Source organism: Pelophylax lessonae (assembly GCF_965119305.1).
Source record: "Pelophylax lessonae genome assembly, chromosome: 5".
In the NCBI taxonomy this organism is placed as follows: Eukaryota; Metazoa; Chordata; class Amphibia; order Anura; family Ranidae; genus Pelophylax; species Pelophylax lessonae.
In genome coordinates this window covers 286,523,981-286,549,939 of record NC_138772.1, presented here as the reverse complement: position 1 = coordinate 286,549,939, position 25,959 = coordinate 286,523,981, and the positions used below count along the sequence as shown (strand labels likewise).

General features: G+C 42.8%; 1 protein-coding gene across 2 annotated transcripts in view; it reads right to left on the bottom strand.

Moving 5' to 3' along the window:
- Positions 1-25,959, bottom strand: part of RETREG1 (reticulophagy regulator 1) — a 177,312-nt gene that overhangs the window by 16,341 nt on the left and 135,012 nt on the right. For both annotated transcript variants that reach the window (XM_082258410.1, XM_082258411.1), the window contains 2 exons: positions 10,384-10,510; positions 3,493-3,577 (listed from right to left, as the gene is read on the bottom strand). In XM_082258410.1, coding sequence (XP_082114536.1) covers positions 3,493-3,577; positions 10,384-10,510 — 212 coding nt within the window. The remainder of the gene's footprint in view (positions 1-3,492; positions 3,578-10,383; positions 10,511-25,959) is intronic.

The following is a 25,959-nucleotide window of genomic DNA, read 5'->3' as shown; positions in this document are numbered from 1 at the left end:
GGTGGTACCGTCCATCTTTGTAATGAGGGATTCCTCAAAATGATAGCGCCTAGCCATGCGTTTGGAAATAGCAGGGCTCATTTACGGACGACCCTATTTGGGCAAGGGAAACCCTTCACCATTTTGGTAGGCTTGCTAGTACCAAAAAAGGAATATGAGTCTCAGCTACCTCTGCCGGTGTAACCTCAAGATTTAAGGTTTCCCGGACAGACACAACTAGTGCTTCCACCAACGCTTCTTGTGCTATGGCGGAGGCAGAAGCGTCCTCCTTACTGTCTGAGGAGACCGTACCTGAGACAACAACCCCAGAAAAGGGACTGCAATGACCAGCTCAGAATCCGTATCTGAGGTATCAGATGACATAGGGGTAGGCGGGGGTCGCTCTTCTTGACCCCCGTCCCTGACAGGCTACCTCCACCCCGGGATACCAAAGACTCCAAAACTGCTGATAATGCATCATCACAAGTGGGGTACTGGAGGGTCCTGCGGCCACCCTGAGGGGATTAGGTGGGGATACATGTGTGGCAGGGTTCATGTAACAAGACACTTGCCAGCAAACACAAAAAAATTAATTGCAAGAAAAAAACATCTTTTTTTTTTTTTTTCTTTTTTTTTTTTTTAACTTAGTCCCCCAGCGCAGTAGCGCCCCTCAGTCTACCTGCTTGGACCCCTCAGAAAGAGAGAGAGAGAGAGACCCCAAGGCTCACCTGATGCACAGAAGTTTTTTATCAACCTGCTTCCAGCACTGTCTGTTACAGACAGGAAGTCTTTGGCTTGCTTTCCCTGGGCCAAGGAGGCGGCTCCGCCCCTTTACATGCCTTCCGGCGCCTCCCAATTACTCCAAGAGGTGTTTGGTCACCTCAAACATGGCCGCCCCCATGCTGGAGACACGAGGCTACGCCAATATGGCGGCCTCGTGCGATCTGCAGGAAAATGGCGGCGGCCTGTGTAGGATAGCGGCGGCTTGCAAGTTAGCAGCGGCCTGCGGGATGTGTGCATTCGGCCTGTGCGGCCTGCGGAAGTGCCTCGGCCTGCGGGAGGTGTCCTCGGCCTGCGGGAGGCTGTGCGGCCTGTGGAAGTGACCGGCTTTCTAGAGGGATGGCGATCTGTGGCTGCAGTAACTCAGGCATAGGCATCGGCCTGTGTACAACAACTAGACAGGTAGGATACCTCTATACCTCAATAGTAATGCCTTTTAGTAGTCTGCCACTGACTTCAGTCACCCTTACAGTCATATATTGACTTTAGATAGTCAGCTCCCAAACCAAGCCTCCTGGTTTCTATTCACAAAAATCACACTCAAATTGGGGGATCTGTGACCTGTTATAGGATAGAGGGGAGACCCAGAAAACCGAGTGTCCGACCATCCCAGAGAGGGGCCCGCGTCCACCAACAAACCCGACAGGGGGAGAGGGGGAACATTCTACTCACCATACCGGAACCAGGCGGGCGCCAACTCCTGACAGAACCCCTCTCCACCGGGGTGGGGGGGCTGTCGACCAATAAGGACGCCGTGACTCTGTTGGTCATTGGCGTCCAGGCGAGACGTTTAACTCCCAGGGTCAGTCCCCGTCCAGTGGGACTATGTCGCGGCCGACCCAGCGCGGAGCTATGGCCTGCACGCGCTTGTAGGCTGAACTGGGGTGACCACTGGATCTCAACATCCAGCCCGTCGCCCAGTTTCAGCGTACTTGCTTGAAGATCTCACAGGAACACTGGAGAAAAAAAGCTGTCTAAAAAAGTATTTCTAAAAAAATCCTGCCAGGACCGAAGATCCTAGCAAGGAATCTAGGTCCTTACTCCTAACTAGACAGAAAAAAACTGATTTGCTGTAGCAGGAAGTGAGAGGATATACCCTCTGGGACTGCCCCTAGGGTGTGGCCAGAATGTTTTCTTTCCTGTCTAGTCCTACTCCTGTAGATATTAATCAAGGAGGACTACGTCTGTCAATGAGCGACAGAGAAATATTAATTCCTCATTTGAGAACCCTTATTCCTCCTTACACTGGAACTCTGCATCGCTCTTCCACATTTTGGAATGTGGGTGGGACAGGGCCCTCCCCTCCCTCACATATAATGCAGGACTAATGGTCCTGCATTGTATGTGATGATGTCAGAGAGCTGTCAAAAAGCAAAGTGGAGCAGCCTCAGTGGACTTAAAGTGCAGTGAGAGGAAGCCCAGAGAGCTTCCTCCAGTTGGAAGGTATTCCAACTTATTCTATTCCCTATAGACTTAATGAGTATTTTAACAGCTTCAGGTGATACACAGAGATGCAACAAATCCTTCCACATACGTGATACCTGTGCAGCCATCTCTTCTCTACATCTGTTTAAAGTCCACAATTTACACAGCTTTTCTGAGCTTCACTAGACAGGGGTCAGGGTTGTCAAACATTGCACAGCTCAGAGAGGAAAGCTGAGTGCAATCTGAAACCTGAGTGGAAGGAATGGACACACACCCTCTATACAATCTCATAGGGGTACATGCTCATCAAAGGCCGTCAATCACAGGCTGTCTGCTGGAGCTTACCTCTCCTGCCCCCCTTGATCCCTTGGAGTCTGCACAACTGGTCAGAAATCACTTATGCAGATAGTAGAGGAACTAAACTGAAAACAGAACTCACACTTGGTGCTTTGGATTGAGGCAAGTACACACTATAGAAGTATATGCTTTGTTGATTTTTCATGTCAGAGGTTTACAACCACTTTTTGGTGACTGAGTTACTTGTGTGGCTGTAAATGTGGGGGTATGCTGGCAAGTTCCTGACACGAATTAACTGGTTCCGGACCGCCCACCGCATATATACTGTGGCAGGCTGGCCCTCCTGTGCGAACCGACGTAGGGCTAAATTGGTTGCATGCCGGCAACTAGGGGCAAGCGCGCCGCGCTCCTGCCCCCCAATCGGCAGCGGGGACTCGATGCACAGGGCAGGTGGCTCCGATTGCTGCCTGACACCCGTTATCGCTCCCTGCTGAGAGAGAAGAACGGTCAGCTTTTGTAAACACAGCTGATTGTTCTTCTCTCTGGAAGGATCACAGAACTCCTGTGATACTTCTATATAGTACCTCAGGTCTCTATGGCCATTCCATAAGCCCCGCCCCCATACAGTTAGAATCACTCCCCTAGGCTCACATTTAACCCATTGATCACCCACAGTGTTAACCTCTTCCCGGCCAGTGTCATTATTACAGTAACAGTGCATATTTTTAGCACTGATTACTGTAGTAATGTCACTGTCCCCCCCAAAAGTGTAAAAAATGTCAGTTAGGGGTCCGATCTGTAATGATTAAGGCCAGGAATGAAATAACTGCATGTATTTAAAATACAGTCTACCTGGGCACCTCATGTATAACAATTTCCAAAAAGAAGTTAATAATGTTACACATCCGAAAGGCTCCAGCTGCCCTTTTTAGTATGGGTTGGTATACAATCTTGAAAAACAGACATTTTACACAAACAATTTTAATGTATGGTGCTTAAAAAAGTACTTACAAATTACATAGGAGAGGACAACTCCTGGAATGTAGCTTCCCAAAATAACGAGAAATGAACAAACACTGCATGCCAGAAGGCAAAACTGCAAAAAAAAAAGAAAAACTGGTACTGTTGATATACAGATATCTCTATGCTTGCTTGTAATATTTACCAATGCAAATCAAAGTCAACACAGACCTAATTGTCTTTTAAGACAGCATACGTCACCAAACTAAAAATGGGACACCCCTTTATGAACAGCCAGTCAACATGACATCATCTCATCTACTGACATTTAAACCACACCCAGAGTACAGTTCAGTGAGTGTAATGGAAAAACACATGTGCCTGTCAAGATATCAAGAGTTGCTATAACTTTACTGGAGAATTACAAAGACTATTGTGCTCAGCTGGAGATTTACAAAGAATATTGTGCACAGTCTGTTTTTTGGCCAGCAAATACCTTACACTTTACATTACTTATCCACCATATTATTAGTTTTGTTTCATCTTCCATCTTAAGCATCTATTATTCAAACCATAGATAGACTTATGCCTCGTACACACGTTCCGATTCCGACCTAGTCTCACGATAATCTGATCGTTAGTACACAGCTTTCGACAGCCGATCGCGACATTTTGGTCCAACAAAATCCGAAGGGACAAACCTGAAAACTTCTGTCGTACGACATCTTCTCGAACGATAATCATTTCGTCAGTACAGTATTCGTACGCTAAAAGTCGATCGACAAATACCAGGCATGATCGGAAACAGTAAAATAATCTGCAGTGGTCAGACGTATATACATCACTTCCGTTACGTAGCTATGAAAAATACACTTGGTCAGTGAATCGTACGAAGAAAGTCGGATGGTTTTTAGGCAGAGTTGCTTTCGATTTTAGTAACATACAACAATTGCGAAACTTTAGTCGTACGATTATCATACGATAATCGGAACGTGTGTACGGGGCATAAGGCTCTTTTCACATATATGCCAATTAGATGCTTTTTAAACTGCACCTGATTCGCACAACATGTGAACCAAACCGGCATCCTATGGAGCCAGTTAACATACTGTATATGCGGTGCACCGGCAGTGTGAATTTACTGTGAATTCAAAAAGAGTCCTGTGCGCTTTCTGAGCTCTGCTGTGTGGTTCAGATGGGAATTCCAGGCTCACTGCCTACTATGGGAAGACATATTGAGGAGAATGTCCCTATGGGGCGGTCACCATGGACATAAATAGATATAACAGTGCCACGTCCTGATTCATGTAGACAAGGAAAAAGCTAAATAGCTAAAAAGTCCATGCTATTTAGCTTTTTCCTTGTCTACTATGGGAAAACATCTTAATTAGTTTTGAACACAACTTCATTTCAATTCAATGAGAAAAAGAAACAGCGTGGGGGACGATCGGGGGAGGGCAGTGGCAATCGGAGCCACTCCTCCCACGGCCGGACACCCGCTGTGTTTAGACAGCGCGGCTCCGACGGCGCGAGCACTAGCATTCCAGTGAGGTAGGTCTACGTCGCTGGACCCATGGGAGCTGCACTACCGCAGTAATATTACTGTTGGCAGTCTGGCCAGCCCCCCCATGTGAATGAGTATGGGGCACATTCCCCTACTTATTCACCAAAAAAAGTGTCAAAAAAAATAAAAACACAGAGAGAGTTTTTGACGATTTCTTTATTTAAAAAAAAAACAAAAACAATTTCCCCCGAAGTAGATCCAACGTCAATCACGATGCACGTGGCCGCCGACCTAGAAAAAATAAAAAGAGGCTGCACCTATCGCTGGCTGCCGATGTCTTCCCCACTCTGCCACCTGACAGTTCTTAAATAGCATAGGGGCGGAGCCACCCAGCGCCATCACTGGGTGTCCCAGCCCCTTGTGACATCATCGATCCAGTATGCATTGGTCGATGCACCACCCGGTTAAATTGCTGGGTGGCTCCCGCCCCTAAGCTATTCAAGAACTCCCAGACAGCGAAAACCAGAGATGAGTGCAGGCTTTTTTTTGCTTGGGTCAGCAGCAGCGTTCATCGTGATTGGCGTTGGATCTACACCTGGGGACATTGATTTTGTTTTTTTAATAAAGGAATTGTCTGTATTTTTCTTTCTTTTTGACACTTTTTTTGGTGAATGAGTAGGGGTACAATATTTTTTTTACCAGCAATGACATGTTCTTGGACTAGCAGGAGTCTATTTGGTTAACTCTCGACTACAAAAAGTTTTTTTTTATATATTTTTTTTTAATAATGTCTCTGTTTTGTTTGATAAAATGGTGAAATTAATTCAGTTTGCTCTGAATTTACCTCTCTGGACTTTTTTTTTTTCTTCTGCAGATGAATTCACAAAAAATTCCACTCGTGTTAATCATTCCTTTTCTCGCAACTCAGTTTGTTAGCAGTTTTATTGCCAGACAGGCAAAGAGTGTTGTTTCTTGCTAGCTTAGATAAACAGTGAGTCATAGATTAGCCTTTCTCAGTTATGAAACTGGTTGTCTATTTGAACAGTAGATCTCCTTATTGTCCATCAAGGTCTTGAGTGTCCTATATGTCTTTGGAAATCAACACTTCAAGGACCTTAAGGCTCCATTCACACCTGAGCGTATCGTTTTCAGGCTTTTTTTGGGCGTTTTTCAGGTGTTTTTTCGGGCGTTTTCAGGTGGTTTTTTTTTGCAGGTGTTTTGAGGCAGGCATTGCAATCTAACAAAAATGCTTGAAATCCCCCCAAAAAAAGAAGCTCACGTGCTTTTTTGAGCTTCAGGCGACAAAACGCTCATATGTGACCAGGCGCCATTGAAATGAATGAGATTTTGCTTATTGGGCGTTTTGAGACTTCAGAGATGAGCATTTTGCAAGCTGAAAAAACGCTCAGGTGTGAACAGGGCCTTAGTTTCGAGACTAGTAAACAGCTAGTGATTTTAAGTTTATATAGGGTCACACTGTGTATTTCCTTCATATTCATCTCTTGCAATTTCATAGCAGAAAAATCCTGACAGTACCCATTCAAGCCTCACCATATCTGCTTGTGGGTAGGCAGTGAAAACGTGGATCAGCTGTCTTTTTTTACTGCCCCATGGCAGCAAGATGAAAGGAACCTAAAAGTGTGTAAATACACCTTTGGGCCTACGTTCACTAAGGCTAAAGTTAGCCATTCATAGATCGAAATTCAGCAACTTCAACAGGAACTACACAAATTTGAGAGGACTTGATCTAGTGATCGACTTTTCTCAAAAGGGACTGTTGGAAAACCAGCATTCGATCAGCGCTTGCAAGTTAAAGCAGCGCTCACAGATTAACTCCCTTAGCGGTATCCCCGTGCGTGACTCGGGGTTGATTTTTCATGCTAGGATCGGTATCCCCGAGTCACGCTCGGGGTAGATGTGCAGAGCCTGCAGCGGTGTTCCTTACCTTCTCCTGGCGATCCAGCGATGATCTCCCATTGCTGTGATCGCCACCGAGATCCCCGCCGCTCGTCCGTCGCTCTGATAACTTCCTGGTTCCGTTCCCTGCAGCAGCAATGGTGCATGGGAGCGGAACTGGGAGGGAAATTCAAAAGTTGCACAAAACACAAACACATAAATGGAGGTGATACAATGTAATCTGAAATTATATATAATAAATGTATATTATATATATATATATATATATATAATATCAATTTATTATATATAAATTTAGATTATATTGTATCACCTCCTTTATATATATATATATATATATTATATATTATATTATATAATAAAATTATATTATTATTCATGCGTTTGTGTTTCAAATTTATCACATCTGGGATGTCTACTAGAGTCTTGTTTTGGTCAGGTTTAAGTCAGTAATTACTAAGAATTGTAGGCCTATAATACATAACGCCAAATTTCCATGCAAAAAATTGTACCGCTTTTGGTACATAATTCCTGACATAATCATACCGCCAGGGAGGTTAAAGCAAAGTTTGATATGACAAAACACAAAAAGTAATGATTGTATTTTTGGACACACACACATTTTCTCAGGATATCTGATCAGACAAAATCACGGAAATGTAGTCAAACTGTGAGAAGCCTCACCGTTGGCTTGAGAAAGGTCCGCTTTATGAACCTACTCAATATGCTATGCTGTTGAATGTATTTGCTGTTTCATAGCTGTATTATAAATGTTGTGTTTTTTTCTACCTAAAGAGGAATTTCATCCTCCCCCCTATAATTTTTATTTTCTTCCCTGCTTACATGATGCTGGGCTGTGCGCATTTCAGATACTCACCCACACAGCGGGTTCCTCTTCTCAGCAGCTGCCGTCAGGTCCAGCACTGCCATGTTGCTCTGTAACATCATCAGAAGGCTGCTCTTCTGGGTTCTGGCGCCTTCCGATGACGCGCCACTAGGTCAGCCCCCATCCTCTTTTAGTGAATGGGATGACCTGGAGGAATGTCAAATATCCCAGGAGGCACTGAGGTCAATTACCTATGGCAGTGATGGCAAACCTTGGCACCCTAGATGTTGTGGAACTCCATTTACCATGATGCCTATGCATTCTGTAGTATAGTTGAGCATCATGGGAAATGTAGTTCCAAAACATCTGGGGTGCCAAGGTTCACCATCACTGACCTATGGCAATGAAACAAATTCTTAAAAAAAAACAAAAAAAAACACATGATATATGTGCAGCAGCAGGATGGAAATTAAAAATTCCAATTCCAATTAAAATGTGAAGATCAGCTTTAAATTTGAACACTGTACCCTTAGTTTGCCATGCAGCAGTACTAGCATCCAACAAATCTTGGCGGTGATTGCACTACCTAGCAGAAAATACATTGTACAAAGTGCTCTAATGTAGAGTACATGTGCTAGTGCACTCTGTGACACGGCAGGACTATCTGTTGTGTAGATTATAGCAGGCAGGTTTTAATGACTTGTTGGAATGCATGAAATGTGACAGAACGTGCTTTACGCTATGGCGTTAATTACACAGGGCTGGACTGTACTAATAAAAGTAAAAACCTTGCGATGGGTCAGACAAGTTAAAGATGACCACATGCCAACCTCAGTTCATCAAATCTTCAATTTTCCATTGTAATTAAACTAAACTAGTCATCATGCTATTCTTTGGCAGTGTTACAAAAAGGTATTAAAAGCATTACATACAAAATAAGTAATCATCTACTTATATTATATGACTGACATGATAGTACTCTAATAAACATATAGGCCCTGTCATACAGCTTTCATCATTTCTACATGAAATATTTTTAGTTAAGGCATAAGTGCAGTTTTTTTTTTTAGTTCTGCTATATGAAATTTTCATGATACATGTCAGCTATAAATCTCATCCCAACCTTTGCTGTCTAATGAGTTACATTGCATTATATACTGTAAGTTAACTGTCTTTGTAAAAAGAAGTGTTAAATCACTCTGATCTAATCAAAATGGTGCAGTAAATCATTCAAAATTATACTGAAATAGAAAATGCCGATTGCTCAAGGCACAATAGTGGATGGACTTGATCTCTTATCAATATTAATATTATCCCTGGAAAATAATTGAAACATACACTCATACAACAAAACTGGCAGGAATATACAATAATCTGTATTAATCTGTTCTGTAATGCTGGATTCAAATTCTGCAATCTGATTGTACTATTACTTTACAACATCTTTTAAGATTTGCCTACAATTATGTAGCACATAGGCCTAGATAAGAAATACATTAAATGTATATCCAGTTGGGTAGGCCCTTGCATTTCATAGTTTCAATGTAAATTGAACAGACTCTAATGTTTGTGTTCATCCTGAAGTGTGTCCACCTTGCCATGATAACACCAAACAAGGTAACAGATTCAAGCATTACTTGTGACAGTAATGGGTATGGGTATGGGTATGAATTAAATAGAGGGCATTAGCAAGTGAGTCTGACATCTGCAAGTGCTTGCAACAACACGCAGAGATGTTTCATTGTTTCATACAAAAAAGAATGAACTTCTAAACACAACTGTCAACTGTCCACCAACTGGTTCCAGCTTTCCAAAAACATAAGCAAGGATTATTATGGCACTTTTCAACTGCAAGTACCGGCTCGGCTCCACTCGGCACTTCTTGGCCCAGCTCGGCTCAGGTTGCTTTTGTACTGCGTGGTGCGAGTCGGCACCTTTCAGCACTGTATAGGCTCTACTCGGCTCGGTTTGCTTTCCACTGTTGTAGTACTTAGTACTAAGTGGGTGGGATTACAACGATTCTCTGACCAATCAGTGGCTAGTGGTGACAAACAATCAATGCTGCATGCAAAGGATTGTGGGATATGGTATCGGTATGGCCTGCTTGGAACCCCAACCGAGGTGGAACAGTTTAAGTGAGCCGTACCGACGCCGTACCATGTAGTGGAAAAGCGCCGCTGTACCAAACCGTACCGTTCTAACCCGTACCATGCGGTACCATGCAGTGCAAAAGCGCCAAAACGATCCGTAACATGCAGTGGAAAAGCGCCTTTAGATAGCTTACCATACGGTAACCAAATACTCATCCAAAGCCAGACTTCAGTTTACAATAAGTTCAGTTAGTCTGCACATATATGTGAAAAACAGAGTTTGAGGATTTTTATGTTGCAGATGTACATAGGTTTACTAGAAAGTACAGTAAAGTTGATTTACTATAGGAGTAGAGTGAATGGTATATTGCAACGCCTATATTCATGTTGAATAGTGAATGTTAGTAATTTTGTTCATTTTGAATAACCAGTCAGGTGCTGAAAAGCATCCTTTCCCCCTAATTTATCTCACACGTGATTGGGTATTCAAAGGCATTAAACCACTTCTACGTTAGTAAATCATCCCCACTATCTGAAATTAACACACTCAAGTTTAACTCTCACAAACTTCATATTCTCTGAACATACAACACTGAATAACATACTTTGCCTGGATTTTGTTGTTTAAAGAGGGATAATTCTTGAAGAAAAGTGCTGTAACTCGACCAGGATTCTTCCATGCATTGACCAAGCTGAGGTTTGCATTCTGAACTAGAATTGATTTCCTCCCACCTAAAAATTAAAAAATAAATTCTGTTAAACAGGATTTACCATATATTTACAGATAATCTACACACATCTATAGCTCTCAGCATCACCAGTAAGGTGTTAGCATAAAAAATAAAAAAAATAAAGGATTTTGGTGTTACCCAGGGTATTTGACACCCAAGGCAGATTTTTTACCACCCTCATAACCTTTTGGGTAAATTTATTTGTAGTAATAACCCTGAAATTGAATTAAAGCAAATACAAAATAATGTCTAGAAAAGAATAACTGTGGTGCCTTATTACATTGGTAGTCAGTAGAAAAGGCCCACCTTACAGTGATGCTCTTGATAGAAGATCCACCTTATATTGGTATTCAGAAGAAAAGAGCTTTCCTAGAGTGGTGGTCAGTAGAGAAGGCTCCTATCACATTGATGGATATTTGAGAAAGGCCCCAATACACTGGTAGTGGTGAAGGGTCAACTTACATTGGTGGTCAGTAAAGATTGGCCCCTTTACATTACTGGTCAGTAAAGAAGGGCCTATTTACGTTGATCAGTGTAGAAGGGTCACCTTTTATTGGTGGGCAGTGGAAAAGGTACCCCATACAATAATGGTCAGTTGGAGGGGTCCCTTATTTTTATTGTCACTTGGGAGAAGACTTGGTGGTCAGTTGGAAGGATACCGCCCTTACAGACATCCAAAAAGATCAATGATGTCAATGGTTACACATCTAAGAAGCTCCAATAGTCCCATGCCATGCCTCTGGTGAGTAACATAAACCCCGGGAACTATACAGGTACTGTCAAGGTGGAAAATCAATCTGCCACTGCCACAGAATCTGATGCAGCTGTGCATAGTAACCAATCAGCTTCCAGGGTTTATTGGCAAAGCTTAAAGTGGTTGTAACCCTAAAATTCCTTTCACTGGCAGCCCCTCTCCTTCATTTAGCCATAACTCACTGTATAAGTGTTTGTTTAAATAGATGCCTCTAAATACCTTTTTCCAGTTATCTTCAGGCCGGTCACGTGACTCCAATCTGCTTTGCTACTCCGATCTAGGGCTACAGCGGGAGGAGCCGAAATCTCTCTCTGATGGTCGCCCAGCACCTCCCACGATAGTCCTGGATCATAGTAGTAGAGCAGCTGGGAGTCATGTGACCAGCCTGCAGATAACTGGAAAAAGGTATTTAGATGCATCTATTTAAACAAACACTTATACAGTGAGTTATCGCCAGATTAAGGAGAGGGGCTGCCAGGATATTTTATAAAGGTTTTTTTCTTTACAACAAATAGTGATAGGGGGGCGGAGACAGCTCACACAGCCACGGGAGCTGACAGGCAGAGAGGGAGGGGGTGAGTAGGACAGGAGAGCTGTGGATGATGGAGGCACGCAGGCAGACCACGGTGTTCGGGGCTCAGCCATGATTATCGTGGTCAGCCCACAGAGGGGGGACACAGGAAGTGGCAGGATCAGCCAGGTTTTTTACCATTTAGAGAGGGGCAGATTAGATAGCTCAAGCACTGTGCTGTTCAATCTGCTTTAAGGGAATATGATGTCTTCTTTTTTAGGGTTACAAACACTTTAATTGAACAAGCTGGAGTTAAAAGCTGATTGGCTACTTTGCATCGCGTTTTGGTAAATCTCCGCCCATATATAGTAAATTGTTTAGAGTCCTTAGGACAGTAAAATGTTAGGGCCCCAAGGATAGTCACAACAAACAGCTGGAGCATATACATAAATGTCAAGTTTCAACTGATTGTATGGCTCTCCTGTAAGTCATAAAAGATCTACTACTATTATATTTAAAAAACACACAAATTTGTATTAACTCTTGGTTATGTAGTCATTTCAAATGCATTTATTTAATCATATTCCCTGTAGTACCTTCTCAATAGAAGTGAACAACATCTGGCAATTAAACTAACCAGAAGATATATCTCAATGGTAAGTTAATATAAGCAGGCTGACCACTAGGTGCCTGTATGTCATCTCCTCCAATAAAAAGACCTAACAAATGATCACATGTGTTGATGCTTTATGAATTTGGCAGGTACCCACACCACGTTACTGCAGAGCATTATAAAGCTTATACATATCCAGAAATGGAAAGATTAAAATGTCAGGACGCACGTGTAGAAGGCACACTGAGCCACGACCTTTTACAGTCTTTAAAGACTTAGGAGTTTATTTATAAACGTTAGAAAAATAACTGTTATTTTTCCACGGTGCCTGATTTCATATTAAAAGATTGATTTTAAGATGCTGGACATATTAATGTCAAGGAAGAAGAGGGTGGAAAGAAGGTACATAGAGACAGATAATTTGAGTTGTGAAAAAAAGAGTGAAGCTATACTTTTCCCCTTATGGGCATAGCAGCAAGCTTTAAAAGGTGACTATAAGTCATAAGTGAACTGGCCTGGGTTCCGTTCACTGAACAAACCCAGCCTGAAATTGCCAAACCCAGTAGAACCCCAACCATAGCACTCAAACCCCAATGAGGTCTGAGGGAGCCACATCTTTTTTTTTTTTTTTTTCTGCCCATTTTCAGGGCCAATTTGCAAGCTATTGTTAAAAAGGGCATAGGTAGCTGGGCACTGCCATGGGGAACAGGTACAAATTAAAAAAAAATACTGTTCAGCGGGGAGCAGGTCTTTAAAACGAAAAATGTAAAAAATACACAATTCCCTTAAATGATATGCATGGGGGAACAAACTGCACTCCTCTGACCCATTTCCAGCTGACAAAATCCACTGTCGGCTGACGTCCCAGACCCAAGCCAGGCATGGGAAAGATCCAGACCATAAGGTCAGGATCCACTCAGATGCCTAGACCAGCAGGCAGCCCCTCCTGCCACAGCCCAGAGCTCCAGTGAGCACTGGAGGGACAAAAGCACAGTAATAATTTTGTTGATGAAAATGTTTCTGTCATTTTCCTTGTTTCCTTGTTTCCAGTGACGAAAACGAAATGAAAAATACTTTTTTTCTCAATTGATGAAAACTATGACGAAAATTAATTCTAATTTTCGTTAATGAACAAAAATGTGAGGGAGGGACTTTTAACCATGTGAACTTCCGCTTTTAATAACAGCCAAATCTGTGTCTGTAGTTTGTTCAAACCCTAAATAATAACATGTTATTAGATTTTTACTCCAGGAGTACATAATGAATTTGGAAATTCTAGAGAAATGCTTAAACAATGCATTACAATTTAACCAATTCCATTAGGTTTTAGTCAACTAAAATGATTTTAGTAGACTAAAATGTACTGGAGATTTTAGTTGACTAAAATAGTACCAAAACTAAAACAATTCAGATGTCTAAAATATGACTAAAACTAAAATTGTATTTAGCCAAATCAAATTTTAGTCAAATTTTAATAAAATCGAAATTTGATGTAAAAATTAACACTGCCAAAGCAGAGAGCCGGTAACTGACTGGCGAGCTAGCTGGGTACAGACGCAGCATCAAATTGATGCTGCATCAGCCTAGGTGAGTTTTTTTTTTTTTTTGTATGTCTATACTTTTCTTTTAATGTGACATCTTTGCCGCAAAATTGTTACTTTGCCTTTAAAGCAGAGTTTCGGCCTCGGGGGTCAAATTTAGATAAAAATACCCCCGGGAAAGTCAGGGTTAGTGCATTCCATAATGGATTGCCTCTGTACTGTCCAGGTTCGCACTTACCTTTTAGAAGAAATACTTACCTTGAAAAGTTCTTCTCCAGAGCTGCCATCTCAGGTGTGGGCAGCTGAAGCCAGCGCGTCCTCTTCTGCGGCCTCTTCGGTGACGTCGGAGTCCCACAATGCACTGCACCGGCCCCGCTCGTCACTTCCGGTGCAAGAGTGGCATCCATGCACAGCTTCTGGGCATGCCCAGAAGCTGTTTAGCAGGGAATAGCGCGCCTGCACTGGAAGTGACAAGCGGGGCAGGTGCAGGAGCATTGACTCCTGGGAGAGCGATGACGTTCAGCTCCCAGGAGTCATCGCAAACCAGAAGTGACGGCGCGGGCCTCGGCCACAGAGGGAGGAAGTGGAAGGAAGGTGAGTATATTTTCTTCAATATCAAGGTAAGTGACCAAAAAAAAAAAATTGGGAGCATCCATTTCTTTTTCAGGTGGCCCTTAGCAAGCGGATGTCCCAAAATCGATTTTTTCGATTTTGAGGCCGGAACTCCGCTTTAAGATACAAGGTACATGTGTGCTTCTATAATTACAGAAGAGAAGTTTGTGCAACACAACACAAGATGTGGGTTCCTATTTAGGTTGTATACATGTTTCCACTATATAGCCCCTTTTTTTGGGTATTAGTGGTACAAAAGCACCTGATGTCCATCAGGTGGTGGTGGAGATGGGAAAGTGTCCCCTCTCTTTTCTTAAGGATTCATCTGATGCTGAAGGCCATATGGCCTGGTATTTGAAAGGTAGGGGCCTATTATTTATCAATGCAAACTCCATATTGTTTATCTTAAATTTGATTTGCTCCCAGGAGTTGTTGTTTATAAAGTATGCCATTTGCACTTGCCTGATATACAGATTACCAATAAAAGGAGAATCTACATATTTTACCATCATGAAAATATGGTGCAGTCAGCATGTAAAATGTGAAAGTCAGATTTATAGTTTCAGATAAATGTTACAATAATGGCATGTATTCTTGAAAATATATGGTACCCTGTGCCAGATTCCCTGTGACAAAGTGCAGTACTAAGAACCTTGTTTGCACTGAACAATACTATTACCAGTCCTAAATTCACCATGGCCCCTTTCACACAAGCGGACCGTTTGTCTGTTTTTCATCCATCCATTCGCGGATGCATCTCTTTGGAAAAAACAGATGTAAATGGATGATCATCCGCATCCGCTTACATCAACATCCATTTTTTGGAACAGATCAAACCCCTATTTTTCTTCCGGTAATAAAAAGGACCGGATGAAAAAACTGATGTAAACAGATAAATGATCTGTTTTTGCATGACAAAAAGTCTCTAGGACTCAAGTGGTAAGGACTCCAGCTGGCGGATGTAAAAAAACGGATGAAAAAAGGATGACTTACTGATGTAAACTTAATCCGTTCTTTCTATAAAAAACATGACTGAACTGATCAAACGAACAGTCCGCATATGTGAAAGAGGCCTAAGAGTTCTCCCTGTTAAAGTCTCAGAGCCTTTAACTATATTAATGATGAAACCAGACCTAGTCTATCCTTCCTGGAGTTTAAACCGTATAGCTGATTTATAATTTTACTGCCATGTAACCCCCTAAAGGTTTAAGTTTGTTTGCAGAAGGATAATGTACACAATTTTAGCAATCTATTTAAAATATCCAAATCCAAACTTAAGACAAATCATGTGATTTCTGTTGGCAGCGACAGCCTGGTATGTCTGCAGCAATGTTATCTCTGACTGCTTGTGGTTCTGGCATTCCACCAAGCTTCTGAAACTGAATCCAGCCTAGAGCACACACACAAGGATTCATCACTTAGGCAGTCTCCCGTCAGCTGCCAGACACAGTTGCCTCTCCTCTTCATGGTATCATCTCATATTATCTTACTCCGAAGATGACTAATGACCTTTCGGTCTCATGTAGTAAGAGTGGTGAGGCAACCTCATGAGCTGTTGGGTCTGGTTGGTTACCAGGTCTCCAACCCACCTCAGATCACAGAGTTTCAGGTTGCAGATTTCCAAACTTGCCATTTTAAACTACGGGAGCAACTTAATCATGTGAGCAGATAGTAAATACTTCCAAGTAACTATTTTGGATCATAGCTCTAGGAAATACAATCAAACAACATGCATCAGGAAAGCAGAGACGTAAACTGAAATGACGTGAATGGATTTCACCTGCTACAGAAATATAGCTGTGACCATCTAGATATGATACCTTTTACTTATATCTGTTGATTATAGTGAAAAGTATGCTCTATAAAAATGGACATGTCCAAAACTAGATGTTATGTATGTTAGCATTGGATATATAGTTCCCCAAATCCCCAATAATGTGACTAACTGGGCAATACACAGGTAGAATCATTGACTGAAAGCATTGGAAATTAAGAGTGACCTTAAAAAAAAATCAAATAGTTACAGATGCTTTTGAGAACCATTATTAAAACGGAGTTCCAGCCTAACACACTCACCTGTCCAACGGTCCAGCGATGCGGCCACCCGAAGCCTCGCTCTTCTCCCTCTCTGCTCTCCGGCGCGGGCATCACTGGTGTGGGCACCCGGCTGTGACAGTTTGCGGCTTCACAGCCGGGTAAGCACTGCGCATGCGCGAGTTGCGCTACACGTCGTGATTGGCCGGCAAACTTCTGGGACCTCTGACATGTCCCAGAAGATTGCAGGGAGGGAGGGGGAGAGGAGAACTTCCGCTCAGGGCGCCGCGGTGCTCCGAGCGGAATCGGGTACCTGTCAAAACTAGGTACCCGCTCCCCCCCAAAAAAAATGACATGCCAAATGTGGCATGTCAGGGGGTTAGCACTACCTAAAGCGGAAGTTCCACTTTTGGGTGGAACTCCGCTTTAAAAATCAGGGACTAAATTAGTCAACAGGAATCACAAAAGGCCCCTTTTTCACTACCATTACAGTGATACTAAACACACAGTTTAATTTACATGTTCCCTTCTATTTCTGTACGTGGATGATGGCATTGTAATTATTTTAATTAAAAAAACATTCATTTTTCCTAATATATATACAGCTGTCACATGACCCAGCTCTTTCCCAGCCTGTCTGAAGGAAAACATAGGCAGGAGGAGCTTCTAGTCCTCTGCTGTTGGTCACATGTTAAAAAAACAAAAACGAAAAAAAACCCAAAACAAACAGCCTTTGGGATACAGAGTAAAAATAAATAATATCAATAAACTTTAAATTGTCATACAAATATATATTTGAAATTAAATTACCTTTTGGCAATAACATGTCATTTATGTTGGCATTGGATATATAGTTCCCCAAATCCCCAGTAATGTGACTAACTGGGCAATACACAGGTAGAGCCATTGACTGAATGATTTGAAAATTAAGACAGCGACCTTAAAAAAAATAGTTACAGTTTTTGAGAACCATTATTAAAAAAACATCGACTAAACTACAGGGACTAAACTAGTCAACAGGCATCACAAAAGGCTCATTTTTTTTACTGCCATTACAGTGATACTAAACACGCACTGTTTAATTTACATTTTCCCATCTATTTCTGTATGTGGATGATGGCATTGCAATTATTGTAATTAAAAACATTTCTAGGTACATTGTCCCTAATTGATATACAGCTGTCACATGACCCAGCTCTTTCCCAGCCGGTCTGCAGGGAAACATAGGCAGGAGGAGCTTCTAGTCCTCTGCTGCTTGTCACATGTTCAAAAAAAAAAAAAAAAAACAATAATATCAATAAACTGTTTTAAATTGTTATGCAAATATATATTTGAAATTAAATCTTTATTATTTTTTGGCAATAACACGTGGGTGGATTTCTGTCAGTCACAGGCTGTATCACACCCCTCCAGCCTGTCTTAGACTAACAGGGAATGGAGACCTCCATCAATCTACATGTAATATTGCTACTCTGTTGTGGTTACCTGGTTAGTGGGCATAGAGGAGGAGGAGGGAGGGAGTGGGCTGTCATTTACCACTGTGTATACGCCCAAATGTGTGACTCTATAGTCACATGGGCTGCTCAGATGTGATTGGGAGGAAATGCTCAGCATAGAAACTCATTGAAAGCTGAGAATGTGCAGAGCTGCCACCACAGCTACAAAATCCCTATCTGAATTGGGGACATGGACAGGAGGGGGAGATAGAGAGCAGCAGGATCAACCAGGTTTTTTGCAGAATACAGAAAACCAATCCCATAGTGACCGCCTGAGTATGAACAGCATGTACTACACCATTTATTGATAGTTTATTATGACGTGGGTTAAGTGACACTTTAAAGCAACCCGTTTATTTGCTAAGTATTACAGAAAACGATCCCAAATATGAACTATCCAGATAATGAATAACTGACAGCATACCCAGTGAACAAAAACTGCTTTTCTTTCCCATGAGACCCAGTTCTTCTCCAACTGGGTGCCACCATCTTGCCTTTTGCACAACAGAGAAAAGAGAAAGCCAGACTATCGATCTTAGCCTGCACACAAATAACACCTCTGTCTTTTCTATGACAGTCATGTGTCATTTTTCTCTGCGTATTTTAGGGGCCGGAGGGATTACTCAGAGACGGAGATGAGGACTTTGCAGACAATTTCAAGCAGAAGCAATTTTTACTTATCAGGGTGAAGGCGCCTGGTTCTTTTTGTATATGGATTAACATATTAAATTTATTAAAAATAAAAAGGGCAGCAGGTATCCTCCATTGCCAGCGCCCATTTTTTCATTCATATTAAGAAGCAATTTTTAGTCTGCTTATACTACACATTTTTTGGGAAGGAGGAGTGTGTTTGAACTATTTCATGAATCAGATTCTGAAGGTAACACTAAATGTTTAGGGAACGGAAATGGTCACTTTAACCACAGGCATAATTGAAGATTAGAGTATAAGACCCGGTTCACACTGGGGCGACTTGTCAGGCGACCTGGTCGCCTGAAAAGTCGCCGCGGGTCGCCTGCCATAGATTAGCACAGGACCCGTTCTAATAGGAGCGACACAAGTCGCTCCGACTTAGAAAAAGGGTCCTGAGCTTCTTTGGGGCGACCTGGAGCGACCTGCATTGACTTCAATGATATGAAGTCCATGCCGGCTGCTCCGAGGTCGCTGTGCGAGCGTTGCACCGCGACTTCACAGGTTGCCCCGGGAAGTCGGGTCGCCTGTATGTGAACGGGCTCTTAACCAATGGGCGTCTTTGGTGCAAAATCTGGTGCAGCTCTGCATAGAAACCAATCAGCTCCCAGGTTTTTCTTTTTTTGTCAAAGCTTAACTGAACAATCTGAAGTTAGAAGCGGATTGGCTACTATGCACATCTGTTTCAGATTTTGCACTCTCCAGCTTTAGTAAATCAACCCCATTTTGTCTCAAACAATAATATAATCTAACATCTTCTAACAACCTTTTACGGGAGAGCTTCTGGACCTTGTTAGGCTCCATGTACACGGGACGTTGTTAAAAGTCCCTTTGAATGCTGGAATTTTTAGGACGTTTGAAACGTCCGTTCGGTCGCGTTTGTACCCGCGTTTAGCGGGCGTTTAGCAGCGTTTGTGGGCGTTTGCGTTTAGAAGCGTTCCTAGAGGTCAAAAAAATTATTCCCCTTTAAAATGGAAAAACGCGAACGCTAAACGCGGGTCATCGCGTTCAGACGCGTTCGGACGTGTTCAGACGCGTTCGGACGCGTTTGTGCATTTGAAACGCCGGGAAACACACGTTCGAACGCAAATAATTGCGTTCTAAAAACAGTCCCTGAACGCAACTGCCTGCAAATGACTGTAAACGACCTGGTGTACATGGACAGATAAGATAAAATGTAGATGGGTTCAGGGGCTTCTGAAAAAAACGCCCAACTGCTCCTAAACGGCCATTTCCAGCGTCCCGTGTACATGGAGCCTTAGGCAAAAGCTGGCCATACACAGTAGAATTTCATTTAACCCCCTCCCATCCGCGCTACAGCCTATATACGGCTGCAGCGCGGACTCGAATTTTCGGGAGGCCATTTTTAAACGGCCTCCAGTGACACGCCCCCCGTGCGCTCCCGCGAGCGCGCATCGGGGAGAATCTGTGTCGGCCGTGTCCCTTGGACACGGCCGATCACAGATCGTGGTGAATGGCCAATCACAGCGGCCATTCACCATGTGATCAAGCCGTCCAATGAGAGATGATCTCATATGTAAACATATGAGATCATCTCTCATCGCCGGCGCTCCTTCCTCACACAGACACTGCAGTGTGAGGAAGGAGGGGGAGCCGACAGCCGCTGGGGACACAGACAAATGTAATCAGGGCACTGAAGGTAAAAAAAAACACACACATTGCCCCCCCATCAGTGCCCACAGTGCCCCCCATCAATGCCCACAATCAGTGCCCATAGTGCTGCCAGTCAGTGCCCATCAGTGCCTGCTCATCTAGGCACTGATGAGCACTGACTGGCAGCACTATGGGCACTGAGTGTGGGCACTGATGGTGCTGTCCATCAGTGCCCATCAGTGCCGCCTATCAGTGCCCATCAGTGCCGCCCGTCAGTGCCACCTCTCAGTGTCCAGCAGTGCCACCTCTCAGTGCCCAGCAGTGCCACCTATCAGTGCCGCCTATCAATGCCGCCTATCAGTGCTCATCAGTGCGGCATATTAGTACCTCCTCATCAGTGCCCATAAGTGCCACCTCATCAGTGCCCATAAGTGCCAACTCATCAGTGCCCATAAGTGCAGCCTATCAGTGCCCATAAGTGCAGCCTATCAGTGCCCATCAGTGCCGCCTCATCAGCGCACATCAGTGAGGGAGAAAAATTTATTTTCAAAATTTACTCGCAGAAAATAAGAAAACTTTTTTTTTTTTTCAAAATTTTCTGTCTTTTTTCTTTTTTTTGTAAAAAATAAAAAACCCAGAGATGATTAAATACCACCAAAAGAAAGCTCTATTTGTGTGAAAAAAATGATAAAAATGTCATATGGGTACAGTGTAGCATGACCGCGCAATTGTCATTCAAAGTGTGAGAGCGCTGAAAGCTGAAAATTGGCCTGGATGGGAAGGGTGTTTAAGTGCACAGTAGGCAAGTGGTTAAATGTTCTACAGAAATTCTAAAAAAAAAAAAATCATCAGAGCATTCTCTTTCCATCATTTAGTCAACTAATTTTGGTCAAAACCCCTATAAATGTCATCCAGGCCTATGATTTAAATGATATGGAGTTCCTGAGGAATAAAACAGGATTCTTTTGTGCCAAGGACTTGCGCTTTACGAACAAAAAACACATTTAAAATTAAGTTTTGTTCGCTTATGGAAAACTTTCCATGCTGGATAGCTTTCTAGCAAAGGAAAACTGCATTGCACATGGATAATTACAGCATTTGGTAAGCTATCATTTCAGTTGTGGAAAGCCAGTTGACAAAAGTCAGCATGGGATTATAATACTAAAGTTATAACTGGTAAACAGATAAGGTTTAGTTGTATGGAATTACTTTCTCTTGATCTGGTTTAGTGAACAATTTTGTATAGTCTTCAATTATGCTAAGATACAGTTCTTGATTATCTTACTGGTGGTTCAATCCAACATCCAGCTGTAAAACTAAATATATGTACCTCCAAGGAGCGTAAATGGCACAGCAGGCACAATTTAGAAGTCCCATAAATAAATCGGTCTAACAAAAGTCTCAATAAGTAAACCTGCAAAAACAAAGTAGGTTTCCTGGAGATAACACGAGTATGCTAAACTTGGGGAAGCTCCTGGATGCTGACCAGTTTTTCCAAGAGAACACTAACATGTGATGGCTTGTGTGTCAACCTGCTGCTTTGGAAGGGTTATTCTTGTACAAACAGACATAAGCACTGAGCCATGTACAGGACACCTACCCTCACTTACATAACCTAAAGTAAATAGAGAAAGGCCAGTCTTGCTTATATAGTCAGGCAGTGCGAAAAGCAATGATGAAAAAACAGTAATCCATATTATTTGATAAGATTTTAAGTTGTATTAGTTTAGAGTTGTCAGAACATACAAAGATAACTGGCAATTGATTCGAATGTGTTAATGCACTTTGCACATTGTTTATTGTTTTATTGTGAAATGTTCTACGTAAGTTTTTTAAAGGGTTTTCATCTGAAGTTTCACTAGTGACTAGGGGCATATTCATAAACAGTGATTGTGACACTGCAGGTAAATCAATCACCGTAATCAATCTCTGCGATTGTGACATGGGTTGTTCTGACTGTTTTTAAACATTTTTAGAAAGCAATTAAAAGTTGTGAAAACAAAAGACAAGATAAAATGTTTAACCACTTCCTGCCCACGCTATAGCCAAAAGACGGCTACAGCACAGGCTTTATTTGCCAGGAGGGTGTACATGGACATCCTTCTGTGATTGCGTTGCGGCGGCGTGCTCTGTGATCAATGCGTCCTTCAGGGTAAAGGGCCAATCACAGCGGCCCTTTGCCATATGATCACCTGTGTTCAATGACAGCTGATCACGATGTAAACACAAGCCGGTTATCAGCATTCCTTTCCTCATGCTGAAAGCATGAGGAGAACCAATAATGAGCTTGTGTGAAAGGGACATCTACACTGATAATTAGGGCACTGATTATCAGTGCAGTCCCACCAGTGCTGCCTATCAGTGGCCACCAATGCTGCCTATCACTGCCCATCAGTGCCACCTACCAGTGTCTATCAGTGCCGAATATTAGTTCACATCTGTGCCACCTATCACTGCCCTTCAGTACCACCTATTAGTGCCTCCTCATCAGTGCCTGCTCATCAGTTAACGCGTTTCACGACTCTGTGGGTCGCTTACTCATAATGTGTTATGAGTAAGCAACCCACAGGGTCGTGAAACGCGTGAACCATGCCCATGTCTGTTTGATGCACAGTTGTTTTTCATGAATGGGAATAAACACTTCAAGTTAATTTTCCTCTGAGTGCGGTCACTTTTTCTCCTTGGATACTTGATTACTGGATGGCGGATCCGACCAGCCACCTGAGTATTTGTGCCTCACCTGAGCGGCTCTTCCTGTGTTGTTTGAATGACCTGCTCATCAGTTCCCACTAGTGCCACCCCATCAGTGTCCATCAGTGTAACCTATCATTGCCCATCAGTGCAGCCTATCAGTGTCCATCAGTGAAGCCTCATCAGCACACATCAGGAGAAAAATTACCTGTTTGCTACATTTTATAACAAAAAACAAAGTGGTTTAGACATTAATGGTTGTGTGTTGAGTTATTATGAGGGGATGGCAAATTTACACTGTTATACAAGCTGTACACTCACTACTTTACATTGTAGCAAAGTGTAATTTCTTCAGTGTTGTCAGATGAAAAGATATAATAAAATATTTACAAAAATGTGAGGGGTGTACTCACTTTTGAGAGATACTGTATATCCTAATGCCTAACACTTATCAAGCATAGAATACCATATTTACTAACATCAGTTGAAAGCTGCCTCTTTGGCACCAAGATCTTATAATTGAAAGACAATCTTCCAAAGAACTGTGTTTCTGTCTTATCTCTGCACTTATTATTGAGAATAAAGCTACTGAGATGAGTCAGTGGTCAGAAGAGTCACCTTTCACAAATGTTATCGTGTAAAATATATTCTCGTAAATATGTACAATCAGTTTGGATGAAAACAGGCACTGATGGTTCCATAGCGGGGGGCGGGGGGACGGGACGGGACGGGACAGAAACAATCATTAAAAAGGAAGTAAACCCTCCTCAGGAAGTTGTACCTATAGGTAAGCCTATGATAAGGCTTACCTATAGGTACTGTAAATATCTCCTAAACATGTACGGTTTAGAAGATATTTACCCTTAATGCAGCCAGTGACGTCACTGGCGCATGCGCTCTGAAGGAACGGCTGATTGTGCCGTTCCTTCAGAGCCCCGTGCCGTGACCGTCGGCTCCCGCGCGCGTGCGCGGGAGTGACGTCACCGCGGCTCCGGCCAATCAGATGGCCGGATGCCGCGATCCCGGAAGACGGGCGACTGAACATGTCGCTCGTCATACAGGTAAGAGAGCGGCACGGCGGGGGCTCGTTCTAAGGTAAGTATTTCATAATGAGCTAGTATGCGATGCATACTAGCTCATTATGTCTTTCTCTTGCAGGTTGTAAAAAAAAAAAAAAATTTTTGAACGAGTTTACAACCTCTTTAAGGAAAGTCCGTCCCAAACAACCAATGTTTTTCCTTATATCAGTTGACCAGAACATGTATGCATTGACTGCCGTGTGTCTATAGTCTTGTGATCTTTTCTCAACCCAGTTGTTACGTTATTTCACACGCATGAGGAGTCTGGCAGAAAAATATGAATCAATTTTATTCCAAAAATCTGTGTCATACACAGATTAGAGGTAGTTTGAGATCATATTCTCAGTATGTACCTGTAGGACTTGCACTTACAGTAACTGGAGAGCTGGACTTTTCCAAGTATCTAAATTGATTTATTGAATGTTATCAACTATTTCCTCTATAATTGCCTTAAACAGCTTTCATTTATCCAGATGTAGTTAAATATGTTTATGAGTTTGCGGTAAGCACAATTGATAACATGGGGTTTATGGGTTTAAAGAATTACGTAAGTGTGATTCTGGGGAAGTTAGTAACCATGGTTTAGTGCAGGAAAACAACATGCAATGGACAAACGACCTGAATACAACGCTAAGTAGAGTTCAGCAATGGCTCAGGACAGATGACTGCTTTTTTCATGCACAAATAGATACATTCCCAGTTCAAAAAAGAATACCCAATCACATGCAAGGAACACAAAAAAATATTTGCTTGCACATGATTGGATGAAGGAAGTCCAAGAGTTTCACCTCACTCACTAAGCTAAGGGAAAGTTCCCTTGCAAAGTGACAATTCCCTTGCAACATGTCTATTTGATTTTAGGATATCAGCCCCCAAGTGTCCAAAAAACACAAAAATGCCCTAAATTCTCAATAAGTGGGGTAACCATGAGCAAATTTAATTACAAAAGCAAGTGAAGCCATATCTTAAAAGCAAGGATATTTAAACAGAGTTCCGGCCACAAAATCGACATAGTCGATTTTGGGCCATCCGCTTGCTTCTAGTCACCTGAAAAAGAAATGGATAATTACGATTTTTTTTTTTTTACTTACCTTGTTATTTCAGAAAAATATACTCACCTTTCTTCCACTTCCTCCCTCTGCAGCCTGCGTCCTCACTTCCTCTTTGCATTGATTCCTGGGAGCTGAACGTCATCGCTCTCAGGAATCAATGCGCCTGCACCGGCCTTCCGGCACTTCCGCTGCAGCGCCTCATTCCCTGCTAAACAGCTTCTGGGCATGCCCAGAAGCTGTGGAGGGATGACGCCCGCACACCGGAAGTGACGAGCGGGGCCGGTGCAGGCGCATTCTGGGAGAAGAGGACACGGAAGAGGACCCAGAAGAGGATCGCGCTGGCTTCAGCTGCCCACATCCGAGATGGCAGCGCTGGAGAAGAAATTTTTAAGGTAAGTATTTCTTCTAAAAGGTAAGTGCGACCCGGGACAGATCAGAGGCTATCCATTGTGGAATGTACTAGCCCTGACTGTCCCGGGGGTATTTTCATTGAAAATTTATTTTTGTGGCCGGAACTCCGCTTTAAGGGCTCTTTCACACGGGTTTTTCCGATCAGATCCGCCTGTCAGTTTTTTAGGCGCATCTGTTTGGATGCCCATTCAGCCCTATGGAGCAGCGGATGTCAGCGGTGACATGTCCGCTGACACCCGCTGCCATCCGCATCCGATCCTGTCCGTGAAATCCGGACAGATGGAAACCCTATTTTCCATCCGTCCTGGGGATCGGATGGGATCGGATGAGAGCGGACAGGCGGTCCGCTCTC